At 39.5% G+C, this 22,683-nt stretch overlaps 1 protein-coding gene across 2 annotated transcripts in view; it reads left to right on the top strand.

The window, feature by feature from the left end:
* Positions 1–4,059, top strand: part of SYTL5 (synaptotagmin like 5) — a 114,644-nt gene extending 110,585 nt beyond the window's left edge. For both annotated transcript variants that reach the window (XM_003799881.1, XM_003799880.1), the window contains 2 exons: positions 2,379–2,587; positions 3,917–4,059. In XM_003799881.1, the coding sequence (XP_003799929.1) occupies positions 2,379–2,587; positions 3,917–4,059 (352 nt within the window). The remainder of the gene's footprint in view (positions 1–2,378; positions 2,588–3,916) is intronic.
* The last annotated feature ends 18,624 nt before the right edge of the window (positions 4,060–22,683 follow it).

Genomic DNA, 22,683 nt, shown 5'->3' on the forward strand with positions numbered 1-22,683 from the left:
CTGTGATTTCAAAACTAAGTAAGATATAAGCCCAGCCCTCACAGAACACTATGAAGCACAGCAGGTAAAACAGATTCCCATGATGCTACATCATGAGGTTCATTCTTTGAGTCCATTGATAATATTGTTCCTTTCCTCAAGCTGTCTTAGAAAAGTATATTTTCCCTACAAGAAGATGAACCAAGCCTTTACCCTCACCTGTTCTAACTTTGGTAAAGCCCACAGTGAGGAGAGAGTCAGATGTCTGGGAGGCTTCCATGCCTGCATCCCAGTCCAGCTGGGCTTTGTGCTTTCTTGCAGTAGACATAAGCATAGAAGAAAAGCTTTCTATGGATCCTGCCACTGCAGTTTGCTTCAGCAGCCCCACCATTCAGTTCAGGCCACTGCTGCTCACAGTCTGGTGGGATGACGGGATGGCTCCTGGCCTGTGGCCTCCCTGTGGCTTTCAGGCGTATTTAATATTTTCTAAAACAGTTTTCACTTTATCATGTTGAAAATCTTTGAAGCAGGAAAAAAAAATGAAGGACAGTATCTCTGGTCTAGAAAGAAAAAAAGCAAGGCAGTAATTCTTTCTAATAAATTCTCTGTTTAGTTATACTTAAACATTAAGGTGATTTGAAAGGATCTGAGAGCGCCAGGCATGGTGGCTCACACCTGTAATCCCAGCACTCTGGTAGGCCAAGGTGGATGGATCACCTGAGTTCACGAGTTCAAGACCAGCCTGAGCTAGAGTGAGACTCCATCTGTAAAAATAGCTGGGTGTTGTGGTGGGCACCTATACTCCCTGCTAGATGGGAGGCTGAGGCAAGAGAATTGTTTGAGTCCAAGAGTTTGAGGTTGCTGTGAGCTATGACTCCACAGCACTCTACAGAGGGTGACAAAGTGAGACTCTGTCTCAGAATTAAATAAATAAATAAATATAAATCAAAAGACCAGAGATTTAAAAAAGAGTAAGAGAACAAGAATAGACCCTTCTGTGAAGTTTAATATTACAAAATATATCAATTACCATTACATCTGTCTGTGAGCCAAAATAACAGTGGCTTAAACAAGACAAAAGTTGTTTTTTTTTTTTTCCTTCATACATGTATACACAGACTGAAGGTAAGGTATCCTGGGCAGCTATGGAAGTGTGATGACACCACGATTATCAGGGACCTAGTTTTTTTGCTATATCATTATGTTATCCACCTCCTGGGCCAGGATAGCTCAAATTTCAGCTATTCTATCCAAACTCCAGCTGGCAGGACACTTCCCTGAAGTTTTACAGAGAAATACTCAGATCCCATTGGCCAGAACTCAGTCACATGGGTATACTAGCTGCAAAGGAGGCTGGAAGATATAGTCTTTATTCTGGGCAACCTTGTGCCTAAAAGAAATATTGTGATATTTTTTAGAGAAAAATAAGGGGGGGGATGGATATTAGGAGATAATTAGTCTTTGGTTGCTAGACAAAATGAAATCTGAAGTGACCTAACCAATCTTTATTATAATGCCATTTGCTTGTGGGATATTTCATTTTTGTTTGGTGTATTATTCCATACACATGCCTGTCTTCTACCATAAAGTGTGCTCCCCAAAGAGGGAAAAAAAGATCATATTCATCACATACCTAGAGACAAGTACAGTATTTCAACAATAGCAGAGAAGGCCTGGGGTACAGGCATTTTATTTGAGAAGAGGTTTTAGGAAACACCAGCAAGAGAGCAAAGAAAATGAGACAATGAAGAAGGGAGGGAAGCTGATAAAAAGATATGTTAATGGGCAAGTTACCACTGTGGGCAATGAGGGCTCAATTCCACTGGGGAAGCAACGAGGAACTTTATGGAAGGTACCTTGGGGTTATTCCTTTGGAGGGCAGGGAAGCTAGGGGACTCATCTACCAAATTCCAGAATTCATTGCTTATGGGTTCAGTGTCTGAGTTCCCTGCACATAAGCTGAGCCAGCTCACACAGCACCAATTCCTCAACTAGAGAAGGCAAGAGACACAGGTGCTTAAGGTGGGCAACTGAAAGCATGTCAGCAAGGAACTGCCCACCTTGGCTGTAGTGTAAATCCACTCACAGGAGGGCCGAGAAGATACAAAGCAGAGGATCCAATAGTGTCTATCACAGGAGATCTTCTTCTTTTCAAGATGGGGGAAGGATCAAGATAGGATTAGAAAGGAGTTCATTTTACTTTTGCCCCTCTTGAAAGAAAGCATAAGCCATTCTTGTAAATAAATTCAGATTTGAGTGGACATGAACTTAGAAGAGAAAATCAAATACACGTATCACACTTGCACACCCCAGGAATTACAGGAAATACAAATGACTACTCAAGGATGACATTTCCTGCCTACCATCTCACTGGTGGCTTGATTTGTTTTCTCCTGCAGCTACCTGCTCCCTGATGATAACAAAGCCACCAAGCACAAAACTCTGGTAATAAAAAAGAGTGTTAACCCTCAGTGGAATCATACTTTCATGTTCAGTGGCCTGTATCCCCAGGATATAAGGAATGTTTGCCTAGAACTTACCGTCTGGGACAAGGAGGCCTTTTCCAGCAACATCTTTCTGGGAGGAGTTCGTTTGAATTCTGGAAGCGGTGAGGGATTTGGGGACTCCATGATGGTCCGTGACTGGGCATGGGGCAGGGGCATGATTCCCGCAGGTGTGAGGTGCAGTAGATGTATCTGTAATTTCAGCTGTACCTGAATCCTGATGCTCCACTCCTTTAGCTAAGGATCTATTCATTGTTAAAATATAAACACGACTACTGGAACTTTGTGTCTTTAGGCTTGAAATTTGGGGAGTATAATGTTTATATTTCATAGACATTTACACTATAGTCTAAGTGAACTTCAGGTACTTTCCTGGGCCTTGCTTCAGGTTTTGCTTGGGAGAGGATCACCAAGACAGCACAGGCTTCTGACAGGGGAGAGATAAACTTGCAAGATCACCATTACTTCGTCATTTTCAGAGTTCTGTTTGGCATTTACAGCTATTATTCATGCTGGTTTAATTGAAAGGAAACCCTTTTCTTTTTCCTTAGATTCATTCCTCAACAGGGATCTAATGTTGTAAACATGTATCTAGTGTTGTTAGATACATGTTTACAACATTAGATACATGGTGTTACGGTAGTAGGCCACATGCAGCCTCCTAAACTCTCATTACCCATGGCCTAGGCCAGACATAGATGGTCTGCATGTACCAGGGTCACCATTTCTGCTGAGAAATATCCCATCCCTATATTTCTTTACTTATTTGTAAATTAAGGGGAGCCAGGGATATCTATGCCTCTAAAATGAAAACCCCCTCCTGTCATAAGAGTGGCCTTGTTAAGAAAAGAGAGGCCCTCAGCCCAGTTCAGCCTGTTTTCTCTGTCATGTTAATTCAGTCCAGATGAACTAGCTGTCTGCTAAACCACCAAAGTGAGGAGGAAATAGGTCACCAGGGCCATCCTGATTTGTCTCACATCATCTAGGCAGAAGAGAGTAGGGCAGACTGCAAAGGATTCATTCCATTCTAACAACACTCACCAGATACACTAATGAGAATAAGCCAGTGAAATGCTTTCTGGTGGGAAGGCCCCATCAGAGGTTGAGAGATTCCTTTGTCTAATTCTCCTGACAGCCCTTTCAGCTGTGAATGGTGTCCTCATTTGATGGACATGAAAAGCCTACCAGTGGTATTCAACCTACCTAATGCCGCGACCCTTTAATACAGTTCCTCATGTTGTGATGACCCCCAACCATAAAATTATTCTTGTTGCTACTTCCTAACTGTAATTTTGCTACTGTTATGAATTGTAATGTAAATATCTGATATGCAGGATGGTCTTAGGCAACCCCTGTGAAAGGGTCATTCACCCCCCAAAGGCAATCAAAACATTTCATGTGTGAAGTGTAATGCTCCCCTTTCCCTCCCTCAGGTGTGAGCCATGGGAAGAATGTGGATTGGATGGACTCCCAGGGGGAAGAGCAACGCCTTTGGCAAAAGATGGCCAACAACCCTGGGACTCCCATCGAGGGTGTACTCATGCTCCGTTCTAGCATGGGAAAGCGTAGGCTCTGAAAGAACCATTTCACCAAGAATGAGGCCTCTGGAGACTAGCTGGCTTCCATTTCCTACCAGCAGCAGGCTAGGACCTAGAATCTGCTTCCCTGACATTTCTCACCTGACGGTATTGGGACGTGAGGGAAGACATGTCAGTATGAACATTTAAGGTCTTGCGGAGTGCCTACAAATATGTGTGCCTCTATATTCCTGTGAACGCTTTCTCAATTGGATGATAGCAAGTGTACCTCACTGTCCTATCAATGAGCAAATTGTGCAATGGCTCATATGGTTTAAACCATAAGAGAAATGGCATGAGTTGATTTGAACCTACAATTGAGATTTGAGGTCCCCATCCTTTATCAAATTATGAGTTACTTTGTATTTTCTCAAATGCTTTGAGGAGAAAGAGGATCACTAAAAAGGCAGATCACTTGAAGAGTAAGAAAAGGATACTGGCCACCCTTTTCTCCCTAGGATTCCCTGTGATCCAAGGATGAGTGGAAGGGATGGTTGTTGGTGCAAGGGGCTGGTCTTGTTATTATAGCAAACTTTTGAATTTAACCAGGTAATGTCTCAAGATGGACTGACAGGACTTTCTATGGTGACTATAGATTTATTCTCTAAACCAGCCTATTTTTGCGAGTGAAGAGAGCTACAGAATTACATCAGAACAACGGATATAAACTAGAATTGACCTGGGAAAGTTGGGATGTAGGGTCACCTTAATGATATTGTAGCTATTAGAGGGCCCTGTTGTAAAGATTTATTTTATAATTTGTTCTAAGCCTTTAGCCAAAGTGAATAAGAAGTAATGGTTAATTGATGTACCTTTTTGCATTCCCTTCCTTGACAAGACTGATTTAATGAAAAGGAGATACTCTGCTGTCTCACCTGTGTCCCTCCTCTGCCCAGTTATGAGAGAGTCATAGATTCTATTTGCTCACTCTCTTCCTTATTTTCTCCTTCCCTGAGTTGTGTTATCTCCTTTTGCAGTGCTTAGCTATTTCCACAATAATGCTGAGTGGCAAACCACCCAAAATGTCAGTGGCTTAAAATAGCAATCCTTTCTTCTCATGGTTACAGAGATTGGCTAGGGCATCTCTGCTTCCTGCTACAGGCCTGGGGGTTTAGGTTGGCTGCTCATGTCTCATCCTCTTTAGGCCAAAGGAATATCCACAGAATGATGACGGCAGGTGTGATAAGATGAGCCCCACTGCTCAAGTACATTTTGAGCCCCAGGTTGTGTCATGTCTATTGATTCCCCATTGGTCAAAGAAAGTCAGATAACCAAGCTCAAATCAAGAGGCAGGGTTATATGCTCTCCCCACAATGAAGCCATGACTAAGTAAGAACACAGTTGGGGATGAAGAACTGAGGCCAGTAGTTCAGTCTATCATACCTTCTGTCACCTGGAATTCCAGATATTTGAACCACAAAACTTAGATGCAAAGGTGGTTGAAACTAGAAGGGACAGAGTCCAAACCTGAATGCCAAGAGAGCTGAGATGACTTGCACACGGTTATACAGAGGCTGTGATTAAATCAAGGCTTAAATCCAGGGTGTAGTTTTGAGGCTGTTGTTCTTTCCACTGTAGTCCTTGGCATGATCCTGTGCTTATCAAGGTAGATAGGAGGACACATGTCAAGAAAGGTGGAAGAACAGAGTCTGATTCCTTGAGCATGAACATACCGTACTCAGGTATGTTCTGGAGTCACATTCTAGTTCCTCAGCTCGTTTTTTTTTTTCACTTGAATTCATAAAAAAGTCTTTAAAAGTATACAAACTGAATTTTAGTATTAGAAGAGCCAGAATCAACTTTAGGCTTATTCTAGGTAGTTGTTCTATATTTCTAGATTTCTTCAATTTGAAAAAAAAAGGGGGGACTTAGGAATATATTTAGTAATATTCTCAGTGAGGGAGTAAGAAATCCATCTTCAATATTATTCAGAAATAGGCCATCTCATTCTAGAAAATTGAAATTGTTGGTCTATAGTAGCTTAGTAGGTATGATACCTTTTTTAAAAAAGCCTCATGCTCATATTCCTTTCTTCCCTTTTTATAAAAAGAAAACAAAAGTATTAGATCATCACTACTTACTTCCCAAACACAAAAATAAATTATCTTCAGACTTAATGTGACTTGTTACATCCTCAGTGACATTTTTAGGGAAAGTGAGAGGGTTGTGATGGTGAAGTCTGGAGATTATCTCTGAAGTAGACACAACAAAGTGTGTTTATTCACTAATAATAAATGTAGCAAAATAATAAATTTCAAAGTTTATAACTTAAACATGAGCAGAGCATGATGTGTTCAGATCTTTGTATCATAGTTTAGAATAATTCTGATTCCTGGTTTCATAAAATACAACATCTAAGTGTTTCTGTAACACAAAACCCAAGTATGCAAAAGTCTACCAAATACCTGTTGGTGTTGCTCTTAGGAGTAAAAGGCAAATTAGTATTTAGGCAACTGTCTTTTACGTAGTATAGTATAGAGATATAAATAATATTTTTAAGAGTAGGTAATGTATATGAATGGCACAGAGTTCAAATAGTTCAAAATTCCCTCTCTGTAAAAAGTAAGTATTCTTCTCTCCCCTTCCATATCAGAATATATTGAAAGTCTCATTATGTATTTATGGCTACAGGATGTTACATTATAAGGATGTATCAAATTTATTTATTCAGTCTTACCAACTGGCACATTAAACATGGCTAACTTATTCAGTGGCTTTTCTAAGTAATCTTTTCTTTCAAAAATAAACACTTTGAAATTCAACATGAAGCATATATATATATATATATATATATATATATATATCTTACCCAGCCATTTCAATTCTGGCTATGTACCTTACCAAGAGAGGTGCATGCATGAGAAGTGAGTACATACAAGGACATTTATTACAGGATATTGCAAACAACTCAAAAGCCCATCAGCAGAGGCTTTGTGTACTGTTAGCATGCTTCTGATTTTTCAGTTTCATAGATGCTCCTTCTCCTTCTTTCTTTGCTCACTCTTTACACAACCAGTAAAAGTTGGATTCTTCAGTGTTCAGCCTTTCTTTCCTCCTCACATCATACAGCCTTCCAGGCATTATCATGAACCATGCTCTCATGTTTTCAATATACTTTGAACTTCAAACTTATATCTCCAACCGAGACCCTTCCTATCAGCCCCTAAATCAGATCCAATTGCCCATATGATATCTCCCCCAGCACAATTTATGTTTTGAGCATATTTAAAACTGAACTCTTCATTCCATCTTCTCCCTCATATCTGTGTCTTCTTGCTCTAGTTTATCCTCTTTCTGTACCTGGTACCATCATCCACTCAGTTACAGAAACCAGATTACATGGTAGTAATCTTTGATTTCTGCCTCTCCCTGACCCTGAGGCAAAATAGATTGGGAAATCATATCAATTCCACCTTCTAAATATCTCTAGGGCCTGTCTGGTTGTCATCATCTCCAAGACACTGCTCTAGTCCACGCCATCATCACCTCCGCCTCAATTATTACAACAGTCTCCTGGCTGCTATCTATGCAGCCAATTTGCTCCTCTCTCAATCCATTCCTCTTATGGTAGCCAGAGTGAATTGTCCCAATATGTTATTTTTGAATAAATGTTTAAATGTTTAAAATGTTCAAAGATACAGAAAAGTTGAAAGAATTTTGTAGTGAACACCCTAATACCCACCACCTAAATTCCGCTCCATCATTAGCATTTGACTCTACTTGCTTATCATTATCAATCTGCACATCCCCAGAGTGACCTTTACAACCATCATGGCTTGCCATTCTTATGAGAATAAGATATAAATTCTTGCTCTTGGCCCTGCATAAGATGGCCACTGCCTCCTTGCTAGCTTGTCTCAGACCATATCTCCCCTCCTCTTCTCTTCAGACACACGGTGCATGCCAGTCTTAATCCCATCTCATGGCCCTTGCCGGAAATTCTCTTGGTCTTTCTCCTCATCAGCCTGATTCCCATGAACCAACCAGGTCTCCAATGTTACTTCCTCAGGGAAACCTCACCTGATTACCCTTCTGCTGAACTAAGTCATAGCAGCCTGCCACTATTTCTCCTTCGCTGCACACATTATAATTATAACAAAATTTTCATGTAATGAAAACATTAATGTCTATGTCTGTTCCCTCCCTGCCATGTCCTTAGAATGCAAGGTTCAGAGGGGCAGAGACAATATTTGTAATTTTTCATAGTGCTGAGCTCAGAGCAGGTAATCAACAATATTTGTGGAATAAGTGAAAACAAAAAGTGATAGCATAGAATGTTAGATAAGTACATCTTTAGAATTTTCCCAATTAACATATTAATTCCCAATGAACAGATAAGGAAACTGGTGCCCACAATGATCAGGAAAAATCTCTGAATTTGCTCGCTGATTGGTCTTCTAAAAGCAAGTCTTCCGTAGTCACCATGTTGCACAGCATGGCAACTATAGGCAATAATAATGTATTATATTTTGAAACAGATAAAAGAGATTTTAAATACTCTCACCACAAAGAAATGATAAATATAGGAGGTGACAGATATGCTAATTAGCCTGATTTGATCATTCCACGATGTACACATGTATCAAAACACCATATTATACACTATAATAATATGTAATTTTTATTTGCCAGTTTAAAAGTAAATGAAATTTTTAAAAAGCGGTCATTGTACAAATACTGTAGTTACAACCCTATAACCCAGCTTATCTCAGCATAGATCAAAGTACAAAGTGTGCTCTCTCCAGCCTAGAATGTCAGGTTCTCTGAAGAAGAGACTCTGGCCTTGCCTGGAGCATCGTGCTGAGCCTTCATTTTTTGCCTCAGATGAATCAAACATGTTATAAAGGGACACAGGTAAGTTCGAAAGCCTGGCTTTATCCATGCAGTATATAAATAGCAGGCCATGGAAGATTCAGGTCATTTTCTCCCACTTATGTTGCTACTGTCACTGGTTAAGATGTATACTTCCTAGGTCAGAAAACACCAAAAACAAAGTTATTTTGATGGACCTTCATATTCTTGGCCTTCCTTTTCTTAAGAAACATATACAAATGTGTTACTAATGATCATTAAGTACATAAGTAACTAATAAATGGATTCTGCCCACCTGATACACAGTAATAGTAGCCCTATCAGCACCTGATACTTCAAGTTTCCATTTTGTGGGAGAGGAGAAAGCCACAGAAGAAATAAGAGTAAAGCCCACTTGTAGAAGCAGAACAGATTAAAATATCAAGTCCCAGAAGCATGTAAAAGTGAGAGCCTATAGTATTTTGGGTTGTGATCAATGTTTGTTTTTCTTCCATGTAGATATTTCACGTTTAACGAAACATTGCCTCTAGAAGTTGGCAGAAGGGTTTTCCTCCTACACTAGTGTCATTTACAGCCTCTGAAATTAAAGAAAAGAAATAGTAAGGAGAAGCTTATACAGGCAAAGGGCTAATTAAAATTGGATCTGGCCGTATTTAAACAATAGCCAGGGAAGTAGCACTGTAACAAGGATTCCAAAGGAGTATCTGGATCATGTAGTATATAAATTTAACACAGTGATTTCAGAGCATTGTTCCAAGCCTACTGAACAAAATCTCCCGGAATCTCCATCATTTTTATCAAGCTTCTTGAGTGATTCTAATACAACTGGATCACAGTTTGAGAAACACTGCATTAGAGAACAAATCATCTCAACTGTATTATTCAGACCAATTCTACTTGATGACAGTTGCTTAAATTTGGTTTCAGAATAGTCCCTCTTTTCGATAACCTAGAGATTATTACCACATTTTGCCATGCATAATAAGGACTTTTTTGTCCAAATTTTTGAGGGAAAAATAAGGGTGTGTATTATGCATGAGTAGTACTAATTCTATAATGTTTTAATATTTTTATTTATGCTCGTGCATTAAAAGTATAACTAGAAAGCAGTAATGATAGCCATATTCAGACTAATACCCTGTAATATGGTCATTGCATCCCCCTACTCTCTCTCTCTCTCCCTGACTGCCTCCCTCGCTAAGCAGGCACTGTAGTTACAGGAGCCTCCAGTTCACCTGGCCAATCACACCAGACACCACTACCACAACCATCTTGGAAGCAGACACGCCACTGACAGTAACAATGTGATGGTTAGCATCAGGACCTTGGTGAAAGAAGAGCAGAACAAGCCACACGTGATAGATCCTCTTATAAGAGGTATGAGGGGGCAGAGCCAGCTGCTATGGAGAAGCCTGGAGGAAGCCCAGGTGGCAGGTGAGAGTAGCCTGGAGGACGTGAATGCCCAACCTCCCCCAATGTCCCTCCGGCCCACCCTCATCTCCATGCCTCTCATTTCCTATTCCCACCCTTGTTTGTTGGTAGCAACATGGCCATGACCACTCTGCTGAGAACCCCAGTGGGCTTATTTCCTGCGAAGCTGGTGTGAGGGGCCAGAGCTGGCCCTACTTGCCCTGGAGTCCTGACTGTAGATCCCTGCCCTTTCTGGGTTGCCTCATCTCTTGAGCAGCTCACTCCATTCTGAAGCTCCCAGGACACTATTGTAAGAAGGGAGATCCCTGAGCTGGGGTCTGAGAGACCTGGGCTCTGAGACTCAGTGCTACTATTGTGACCTTGAGCCTCATTCCCCATGATGTTTCTGTCTGTGAGGGTACCTGGCAGTAAAGCACAAAACTCGGGGATACCTGAGCCTGTACATTATAATTTTGAGACCATAACTTGTCCAAACTCCCAATGTGTTGAGTTGGAATAATTTCCAAACTTTGCCAATAAGAAGAACCATCTAGGTAAACTTGTTAATGGAATGAATACCCAGGTCTTTCTCTTGGGAGAATTGATTCCATATATTTAGGTGTGGTTTGGGAGTCCCATTTTAACTAGTCTTGTAGGAGACTGAGCACTAGGCTTATAGAAGCAGCCACCGGCTCTTGAAGAAGGCGCTGGGAGTGAGACAATCTTCTAGCTGGCATGGAGATGTTTTGCAGCCAGGAGACAAACCATCAAGCAGCTGCATGCGTTAATGAGATAAGATCCCTAGCTTGTTAGCAAGCGTTATACTTTGTAACATTTGTAGGGCAACAAGATGGGAGTTGAACCTGGGCGAAAAGAGTACTTAGCAACCATTAAACATGTGATCCTAGCATGTGCGCCCCCACTTCTGTAGTTCAGGTTTCAATAAAAGGCCAAGAGAGAGGTTTCTTGAAGAACAGATGGGAAACCCACCTCTTGCAGGCATGTACCTTCAATCTGTGCCCCAGCTATTTATATTCATGTGGTGACGGGGTGTCATAGCAGGCACCAACAAGTCCCCTGGGTGATTTGTAGAACTTCCAAGCTTAGGAAAGGCTGGTGTCATTCATTCTCACACTGCTGAATGCCCAAGTTCTGGATGCTTCAAGAAGGTCATTGTGTAATCACTAAAAGTATCATCAGGGAAGGCTTCCTCCTCAGCTGGTGTCTGGGGGGAGCGCAGAATGGGGCCGGCCGTGTGAGAGATGAGGCAGCTCAAAAAGGGTAGGGATCTACCATTAGGAACTCGGGGCAGGCAGAGCCATCCCTGGCCCCACACCAGCTTCCTGGGAAAGCCCACCAGAGTTCTCAACAGAGTGGCCCTGGCCATATTACCACTAACAGACAAGAGTGGGAATAGCAAGTGAGAGGATGTGGTGATGAGAGTGGACCAGGAGGGGACACATTGGAGGAGGTCAGGTCCTCAGGTCACCCAGACTACTCTCACCTGCTGCCTGGGCTCACTCCCAGCTTCTCCATAAAGGCAACCTCTGTGCCTCGCGTCTGTCACAAGAAAAAGAGGCACCATTGCATGGCCACTTCCACCCTCCTTTAAATATTAAAATGAAAGATTTCTTTTTTCCTGAAAATTTGGGCATCAAAAATGGGTGGACATTATACATGGGAGTGCATTATACATGGCAAAATAGAGTAATCACAGGATATAACCATGATGAGATGAGTCTAACCTTGGACTCAGAGGATATAGCTCAAGTCTTTTTTAAAAAAAAATATAATATTATGACACTACACACATTTTGGTTACATAATTTAATGGGAGAAAAACAGTGGGCAGGTTTTTGTCCACGGATTGTGGAAACTGCAAGCAAGCCATCTTTCTTCAAGACTATCTTCTAGTGTAATGATGATATCTTTATATAGTCCATTCCTTATCCCTTATATCAAGGAGATGGAACCTGGTTTCCTCATAGGAATATTGTTCTGAATTCTACTTTTCATCTACGGAAGGAAATTTACCATTCTGTCAAAACACATTAAATAAAAACACAAATTCCTATTGTCACTATGAGTAATGCATAACAATTCAAAGATTGTCAATTGTACTTCATTTACCTCACTGGGATTGATCAAACTATTCTGGGGGAAGAGTTCTTTCACATTTGGAAAAGGAAAATAGAAATACAGTTAGTATCACCTATAAATGTTAAAACACTCATTTAAGATAGAAGAGAATACTTGTCTCTCTAGTATTTCAGTGCAAGACTTGTCTCTGCTTTCCTTTTTCTCTGAATAAGGCAAAAGTTAAGACAACACTGAAATAAAATATTTTATTATAGCAATTAAAGCAAAAGTTAAAATCATTGGAATTTACTGTGGAAAAATAATGTCTCCTTATAAGAGGCCAAAGATCTAAATCTGTGTCTAAATCTGTATATTTTATTTTTACCTCTTTATTGTTGGGTACACTTACTTTTGGGAAGGAATCTGATTGCTCTTTCCAACCATTTTTTTCTACTTAGGCAATGGTTCATTTTGTTTTCAGAAAGTGGAAACTTATTTGTGCCAATCCACAGAAATTGATGAGTACCCACAAGAAAACTTTAAAAAAAAAACTTTCTCATTTGGAAACAAGGGAAGAAACCATCACAGAGCAGTTATGTCAATCATTTATGGTTGACTTCAGTTGAAATAATTGGGAATTGGAACTATATTTTCATTTCTATCCTGTCTCAGTATTCATTACTCATAAATGGATGATTTTGAAAACAGATCATTGGCTTTCACTTAAAGAAAGAGGTATTTGGACTTCTCTTGAATATTTTTACTTTTGACCTTCCCCACCACTCCCAATTAAATTGTCTTCCATAATATTTAAATATCTTCTTACATTGGTCCTCTGGCTGATGGGGTATACACCGAACCTTAGGAGACATCTTTAATGCTTTTTCCACATGGGTTTATGGAAACGTTGTTCTTCATTTTCAGCTCTTCTTGTCACCTCCAAATCTAGCTCTGCTACAGTCATTTGCTTGCAAAGCATCTGAATATGCAGACCCAGGTTGAGTAGTGGGCTGCCCTGGCAGCTTCCTAGGGTGCCAAATTATATAGGGACTAAACATCTCTAGAAATGTAATGAGGTGGAGACCTCTTAGGAGAATATGGTATTAGGAGGAAGAAATAATGTCTGCTTGAGTAGATAAATGAGGTGGGACCCCGTACTTGAGGAGCAATTGATGGTTGATAAATTGCCTTCTAAGAACAGGCCTGATTGGAGGTGGGGCTTTTGCTTCACTGAATATGGAGTGCTACTTTGAACCAGACATGAATTTCAAAAGGCATAGGAAAAGGGGGACTTTGTCTTCACTGGGGACTTCCCTTTGTATCCATTCCTCCAGGTAGGTTAGATGTACCTCAAAGTAAATTTTGAACAAACACCTAAAGAGCATCTGAGAAGCTCACTGCATCATGAGCCCAAGTATTGTCTCAGCTCTGTGGATGCGCTAGGTCTCCATTCCTGGATTGAGTAGAGTAGTTTTGAGAAACTGGGTTTTTCTTTGAGGCCTGATCATGAGTCCAGGGGTTTAATGGGCAAGACAAGAAAGACACACTTTTAGTAACTAAGAATATCTTAGAATCACTGGGTCACTGGGACATTGGAATAGGGCCACTTCTTTGGAAGCAGTAAGAGTCGGGGGACCTCACCTAATGTGCATGATGCAATGGTACATTTCAAAACTATTAAGAAAAAAACATAATTGTGGTGGATTAGTTAATCAGTTTAATGTAAGCATTTCACATCATATATCAAATCAGTGCACTGAACCCCATAAATGCATCAATGTACACAGTTATGACTTAATTTAACAAAGGGAAAAAATAACCAGTACTGAAAATGGTAGTATAGAAAAATGAAAGCCTGGGTTCCTGATGCCTTAAGAGGTAAGAAAAAAAAAGAAAAAAAAGAAAGAAAAACGTGGCAATTTCCAAATTCTGCCATAGGCTGGGTCACCTACACATGAGTATGTTCATTTCTGTTATCTCTCAGCACCCTGCTTCAGTTGCCAATTTACTCTCCTCAACTTTTGCTCTTACAGAAAGTTGGTTGTCTGTGTTTGTTTTTAGTTAATAGGCTTTATTTCTTAGGTTTACCAGAACAAAAAAGGAGAGAAGAAAATGCAAAGAGTACTCCTATACTACCTCCCAAGATTTCCCAGTTATTAGCACCTTGTATTAGTACTTTTGTTATAATTGATGAACCAATATTGAAATGTTATTATTCATTAAAAACCATAGTTTATGTCAGGGTTCATTCTTTGAGTTTTATAGTTCTACTGGTTTTGACAAATGCATTCTATCCTATATATGGAATTACATTATCATGTAGAATAGTTGCACTACCTAAAAATCCCCTGTGGTTTAAACCCTTGCAACCAGTGATGTTTTGACTCTCCCCATGGTTTTGCCTTTTCTCAGAATGTCATATAGTTAGAATAATATAGTATGTAGCCTGTTCAGGCTTACACTTTTTTTATTCATCACATCTTGTTATTTTTTTTTTTTTTTTGCAGTTTTTTTGGCCAGGGCTGGGGTTTGAACCCACCACCTCTGGCATATGGGGCTGGTGCCCTACCCCTTTGAGCCACAGGTGCTGCCCCACATCTTATTTTTTTATTAGATCATAACTGTGTACATTATTGCATTTATGGGGTACAATTGTGTATATACAATTTGGAATGTTTACATCAAACTGGTTAGCATATCATACCACATCTTTTTGGGGGGGGGATTCTCCACATCTCTTTTTGTGGCTTGCTTGCTCATTTCCTTTTTATTGTGGTAAGAACACTTAATATGAGATCTACTCTCTTAAAAATGTTTAAGTGTATGTGTGGAACCTGTGGCTCAAAGGAGTAGGGCACCAGCCCCATATACTGGAGGTGGTGGGTTCAAACCTGGTGCCCACCAAAAACTGCAAAAAAATAAAAAAAGGTTAAGTGTATAATGGAGAATTATTGTTTGTTTTTAAGAAAAAAGACAGGGAAGAATGGGAAAACTCTGAGGAAAAACATAACAATGCTTTTAAGTCCCAACAGGTTATAGAAAGTCTGCATTCATTTTACTAGCTGTTTTTTATTATTGCTGGCTGCAAACAACTGTTCCTGTTTGCTTGCTTCACCATTTTTAGTCCAAAATTAGTAGCAATACTTAATGCTTGCCATGCCTACTGCTGAGACCCAAAACTTTGTGCCACTCTGTACTTGCTGCAAACTGTAATGACTTTTTCATTAAATTAACTGTCATTGTATCTCTAATATGTTCTATTGTGAATTATTTTTGAGCTCTTAAAGATAGAGTCTATATCCTTGACGACATGTGTCACCCATTCCTCCTGTTTTATCCTTATTTGTCTTTGGGGAAAAGCACATTTGCTGAATCGACACACAGATTGAATGAGCGTCTGGTTTCTGGTTTTAAGGCTAAATAAGATTGAACAACTTTCTTCTTGGTGCTCAGGTATTTAAGCTGCCCCTCATTTTAGTTTCTGCTCTGTTATCTCCTCACAAGTCCTCTGCCCTCTCCTCAGTAACTCATAGGTAGTGACAAGAGAACTGATCAGAAGTGACATTTATTGAGTACCTACCATGTGTCAAGTGTTTATAATTTGTTACCTATTTTAAAGCTGTGTTTCAAAAGGCAAAAGATTAAAAAAGACCTAAGAGGCTCAGAGAGGTTAAGTAACTTGCCTTAAATTACAAAGAGTATTTTCAAAGAGTATTTAATTAATAGAGCATCACTCCATGTGGAGCTTCCTAGTACAGATCCCAGAGCCTATTCTCTTTGCATTCCACCAAATTGCAACCCAGATAGATAGTCTCTGCCTGTCTCAATCTGAAAACTTATTTCTCAAAGTATGATTCATGAGCAAACAGCACTGGCATTACCTGGGAGCTAATACATGCTAGGAAATGCAGAATGAGGGGCCCCATCCCATAACCACTGAACTGAATACTCATTACAATAAGACCTTTAATTGACTCCCAAGGAAAATGAAGTGTGAGAAGCCTTTATGTAGAGAAAGTGGCAAAATTGATCTTATCCTTCAGATTATTGCCTGTTAGTTTTTAAGGTGACCAGATGTCCCGCTTTTTAACAATTTGTTCTGCATCCCATGGTGTTTTTAAAAAGTCCTGATTTTTGGAAAGAATGCACGGCAAGCTAGGGAACAGTGGGAGAACAGGAAGGGAATATATGGTTTTTGGCTGCCATGTGTCTATTTTGCCAGGATATGAGTTTTATATTATTTTTGTTAATTTTATAATGTTAACTTTAATAAAAACAAATAATTGTTGAGAACTTATTATCGAGAACTGCTTATCAAAGTTCACACTGTTGATCAGTTGTTAGAATTCAACCACCATTGTTTGAACTTAATGAACAATGGCATTTTTTGGCATTGGCAACCACAAAAACATTTTGTAACTGTCTCTCAGATGATACACATTGTACTGAGTGCTAGTGCTAGTTAAACAAGTGATGTCAACAAATCAGCTGTTCACATAATTTAGGTAAGTAATTTATTTATTTATTCCATGAATTTAGCAGATAGTACTCATATTATTTATATTTTATAATGGCAAAAAGTCTAGCACCAGCCTTGAAAGTGACCCTTATGACTGACGAGGTATGATTATTAAAAAAATATATTGATAAGGAAAAGGTTAAATCTTGGTCATCAGCAGAAATCACAATAGAGAACAAATGGTTAAAAATATTTCATCATTTTGAAACAAACCATGTTCCATACAATAATGAACTAAAAATTATGGGATACGCGCTGTCCTTACCAGGAACTAATGCTGCGACTGAATGCATTTTTTTCTACGGTAAATAAAGTGTGGACATCAGAAAAATCACAATTAAGTGTTGAGACTTTGAAGGCCATTTTATGTGTGAAATATAATTTAACAAATTCTTGTGAAAAATTTCATGACCTTTTAAACAACGACAGCAATCTACTAAAAAAATTCACTCAAATGACAAATATGCCAAAGAATAAAATAATACTATACATAATTCTTTTAATGTATTATATTTGTAAATTGTACTTATGTTGAAATTTAAAAAAATATATTACAATTCTATTTTTGCATTCTATGAAAATTTTTGTTGCTCCATATAGACCAAATTTTTAATTAAGAACTCCCCCGCCCCAATCAATGGGGTCCCGCTTTACCAATGTTAAAATCTGGTCACCTTAGTTTTAGATGATGTGAACATTGGCTCAAGACAACCCATTTGACAGTCAGTTGACAGTCTTTGGGCCTCTTTGATTTCTCCCCGCATATACATGCTTGATTACTAATGTACTGTATGTGTTTGTGCATGTGTGTGTATGTGTGTGTGTGTTCTCCTGTGACTATCTTGAAGACATCACCCAGGCATATAGTCTGACCTTGTTTTAGAGTACTTGTAATAAAAGACCTGGTTATTTTTTACTCCAAATGATTCTTCCAACTTGCTGAATATAATTCGGACCAACTAAATCTGCATAAAATATCTTCTAAACCTGAGGAAATAGAGCCTTTATTCTACAACACTACTCTTTATTATGAAAGCTTTATTCTATAATATTAATAAAACATCTCTGAGATTGTATCTTCTATTTTTAGTTAGGATTCAGCATTTGTGTTGCTCCTGATGACCACTCATAGAGAAAAGCATTTGGATACCAACTTGGCTTAAGCCAGTTAAAATGCAAGGCTGATACTCAAGACTACATTTTGGTTAACCCAACCTCGAACAAAGGTGACTCACATGTATTATAAAAATCTACAGTACCTGTAGATTGATTTCTAGGGCACCAGCCACATACACTGGAGCTGGCAGGTTCGAATCCAGCTCAGGCCTGCCAAACAACAATGATAACTACAACGAAAAAATAGCCAGGTGTTGTGGCAGGTGCCTGTAGTCCCAGTTACTGGAGGCTTAGGCAACAAAATCGCTTCAGCCCAAGAGTTTGAGGTTGCTGTGAGCTGTGATGCCACAGCACTCTACCAAGGGCAACAAAGTGAGACTCTGTCTCTCAAAAAAAAAAAAAAAGCACTGGGATAATAGTTAAGAGATCAAACTCCTTCTCTGAGTCTGCTAATTACTATGGATTTTGAGCAACACATTTCCTTTTTCTGAGCCTCAGTTTTCTCATTATTAACATGGGGGACTTGAACTAGATGCTATCCAAGTCCCCTAAATGCTCTGGAGTTCTAACACATGCTGGATGATTGTAAGATGCAGCCTTACTTTACATACCACTGAGAAAGAAACAAATGCTGCCAACTGTAACTGTAAAATGTTGTTTTGGATATTCTTCCTCGTCCCTGCATATTTTCTCTTAACTCTTCCTCAAATAGTTCCAGTCCCCAAGAGGTGAACTTTAATGAATTGCTTCAGTAGAGCTCTCCTACCGTCTGGATTTTGGTTGGGTTTGGACAAATGAAGGCATCAGTAGGAGATCAAATGGTGGGAGGAAGGTGAGATTGATATAGTTATCAATCTTGCTCTCTTGCTCCTGCTGGGTCACACAGTAACAATGGCTGCATTCCTCTACTTAGGACTATAGTTCTTGTCAGGTGGCGTTCTACAGCAACGATTTTCGAGTGGTGTGCTGCTGCACATTGGTGTGCCATGAAAGGATCTTAGGTGTGCCACAAAAAGTTTGAAGATTATTAATTAGATTATTTTCTAAAGAAGTTCAAAGCGCTGTGGGCTGGGCATGGTGGCTCATGCCTGTAATTCTAGCAACTCTGGGAGACTGAGGTGGGTGGATTGCCTGAGCTCACAAGTTCAAGATCAGTATCTCAAAATAGGTGTTGTGGAGGGTGCTTGTAGTCCCAGCTACTTGGGAGGTTGAGGCAAGAGAATCAGTTGAGCTCAAGAATTTGAGATTGCTGTGAGCTATGACACCACAGCACTCTACCAAAGCTGACAAAGTGAGATTCTATCTCATAAAAAGAAAAGTTCAAAGCATAAGTATATTCTTTTTTTTTTTCAACTCTTTTCTTGATCAACATAATTTAAGTGTGCCATGGAAGTTTAACTATAGGTTCAAGTGTGTTGTGAGACAAAATTTTAAAAGGCTGAAAAACACTGTCCTACACCTAGAGCTACAGTAATCACTCCTGCCCTTCACCCCTTCAGGCCTAACAGTGGCAAAGGCTCCCAGCTGTAGATAGCTTCACCATCCCTCATTACTTTCTCTTACCTCTAAACACATCTTTCTTTTTTTTTTTTTTGAGATAGAGTCTCACTATGTCATCTCAGTAGAGTGCTGTGACATCACAGCTCACAGCAACCTCAAACTCTTGGGCTTTAAGTGATTTTCTTGCCTCAGCCTCCCAAGTAGCTGGGACTACAGGCTCCCTCCACAGCCCCAGCTATTTTTTTTTTGTTGTTGTTGCAGTTCTCTTTGTTGTTTAGCTGGCTTGGGCCAGGTTCCTGGCCCAGGCCAGTTCAAACCCTCCACCTTTGGTGTTATGTGGCTGACACCATAACCACTGTGCTATAGGCACTGAGCCAACTCTAACCACATCTTTATAAATAGTCCTTCTATTAACCTTTCTCAATGCCATAGCCACAGTTTGCGTTCCATTTGTTTCCTTCTGGAACCCTAATTGACATAATAATTTGTATGAGAAGTATTCCTAGGAAGTAGCTTCTCAAAATATAATTTTACTTTCATATATTTGAGAAGCATTCACAGCACATGGCACAATACTAGGTGCTTAGTAAATGTTAGTTTGTTTGAATGAAAAGAAAAAAAGTTCTTCCATTCTCAGTGCCTCTATTCACTTCAAGAATTATTAGGTAGCGCAAAATCGAAAGAAGATCATTTAAAGACATATTCCCTCAAAAACATTTCTGTGCTCTCTAAATCAAACATCCTGATACTGATTATCTTTGCTGATGGGAATTAAAAAGAAAGCATTTTCCCAGTCAATAATTGGATACCATGTACTAGAGACTTTATCGCTTTGCTCTAGTAAAGATACCATATCTGAAACTTCAAAATGATATCAACGTGATGAATCAGCATACTATCCTCTATGTAAAGACAATCAAGTTCCCTCTGGAGTACATTGTAACAAAGAGCAAGACAGATGAAAGGCCTTTAGCAAGGAAAGAAGATATACTGTTCTCCCTATCATGTGAATGCACCACCATACTTAGATTCAAGGAAAATCTTACACAATACTGTAGGTGACCAAGAAACTCAGTATACAGTGAAGAATGCACATACGTGGGTTCATGCTGTGGAATTTGTTGGCATTACCTCATGCCTCAAGACCCCCCAAATAGAGAGTTTAATGGAACAATGTAAAGGGTTGCTCAAATCTCAGTTACAAAATCAGCTTATAGACAATACTTAGTGAAGCTGGGGTGATAACTTATCTGATGAGGTATATGCTTTAAACCAGCAGCCAATATATAGTGCTATCTCCCTCACAGCCAAAAACCATGGGTTCAGGAACTAAGATATGGAGCTGGAAATGGGCCCTATTATGATTATACCTAACAGCCTACTTAAAGAACTTTTCCTACATTATCTCCGTAAACTTGGGTTCAATGAATCTAAGTGTTCCAACATCCAAGGAAGGAATGTTTATATAGGAAACAGTTGTGACTCTATTTTGTTGGAATCTGAAAATGCCTCTTAAAAATTTTGGATTCTTCATGCCACTGAACCTACAGGTAGAGAAATAGTGTCCTGTATTTTCTGGAGTGATTATCAAGAGGAAATTGGGTTGTTCATACATAATGATTACAAGGAGTACTATGTCTCAAGGTCAGGATATTTACTGAGCTATCTCTTACTACTCCTTTGATCAATGATCCTACTCAGTGGGAAACTGCAGCAACCATTAAAAACAATGCCATTAACAAATTATGTATTACAGAAATAAATATTTGTGTCAGTCCCCCAAGTAAAGAAATTTAACTAGCTAAAGTGCTGGTAGAGAGTAAAGGAGACTGAAATGATTATCAGTTCAGATCCCATGACCAGATATAGAAGCAAGACTGAAACATCTCTCTTGTGTATTGATTGTTTCTTCCAACCTCTTTCTTCCAGAGCTATTGTATCTGAAAAGGACTTGTGGTAGCTAAAGTTTTAGGTTTCATGGGGGTATAATGGAACTAATTATACCTGGCAATGATATAATAGTTCAGGCTTCACGGGCCATGTGGCCTTTGTCACAACTACCCATATCTGCTGTTATAACACAAAAACAGCTATAACCGGTGAATAAAAGAATGTGCCTGGCTGTGTTCCAACTGAAACTTGATTTGCAATAACAGATGGCCAGCTTGTGGGCTGTAGTTTGCTGACTTCTGAAGCAGATGATGGGGGAAATTCTGTGTTCCCTTTTACTGGGACCATGAGACTCTTTTAGAAAAAAAGAGAAGAGTAGATACTGAGGGCAAAATGGACGAACTGTGGTAGATATGCTCTGTTTGCCCCCACCAGATCCACTCTTTATAATTTTCCAAGTTGCTTTGTACTTTCCTCCTTTGCCCTCTGGTTTTGAGTGGAGTTTGACCAATTTCAGCCAATAGCAGGGGATCAGAGCACAAGAAGAGAAAGGTCAGGTCTTATTTCCCATGCTCCCTCTTAAACTATACCCATAGTTCTCTCTGGGTTCCAGTAATCACTCACTCCCCTTACCTTTCAGACCTAGGGTGGAAAATGTGCCCTGATGCTCCTAGCTTTGAAGTGTCTCAGCACCACGTACTGAGTTATTTTTACCATGCTGCCATTATATAATTTTTAATTATATCCTCCTCAATTCACATTTAATTCTGCAATGTTTTCCATCAGGACCTTGACTAATAAGAATGTCACTAATTGTAAGACACTCCCCACTTTTGAGATATTAAAATGTGAAAAAAATCCTGTGCACCTTAGGACCAATGAACTATGCTAGTTGGCCATATATTCCTGAAGAATAAAGAATAAGGGGCTGGCAGCCACAGTGCAACTCATCTCAGAGACCAATGTAGTGTAGTGGTATGATAAAGGGTTGCTCAGAATGAACTTCAAACATCAGAATCAATACTGCTTCTTCCTAAGTACTTCAATGTTCTTTCTCAGACATGATTCTGGTGACTAATGAGAATGTCATGGCTTTTCCCAGGACTCCTAGTTGTTATACCAGGGCCAAAACATTGAAATGCTATTTGGTCATTCCATTTTTCATAAAATGAGATAATTCCAAAGCAAATACTACAAACATGGGTACAATTTTGCTTTTTGTGAAGCAGTATAAGTTATTTTTGTTTATGACTCTTCATGGGCTGAGTTCAGATCTTTCTACCAATTTGTGAACACA

The sequence above is a fragment of the Otolemur garnettii genome, unplaced genomic scaffold, assembly GCF_000181295.1.
Source record: "Otolemur garnettii isolate 467f Iridium unplaced genomic scaffold, OtoGar3 scaffold00158, whole genome shotgun sequence".
In the NCBI taxonomy this organism is placed as follows: domain Eukaryota; kingdom Metazoa; phylum Chordata; class Mammalia; order Primates; family Galagidae; genus Otolemur; species Otolemur garnettii.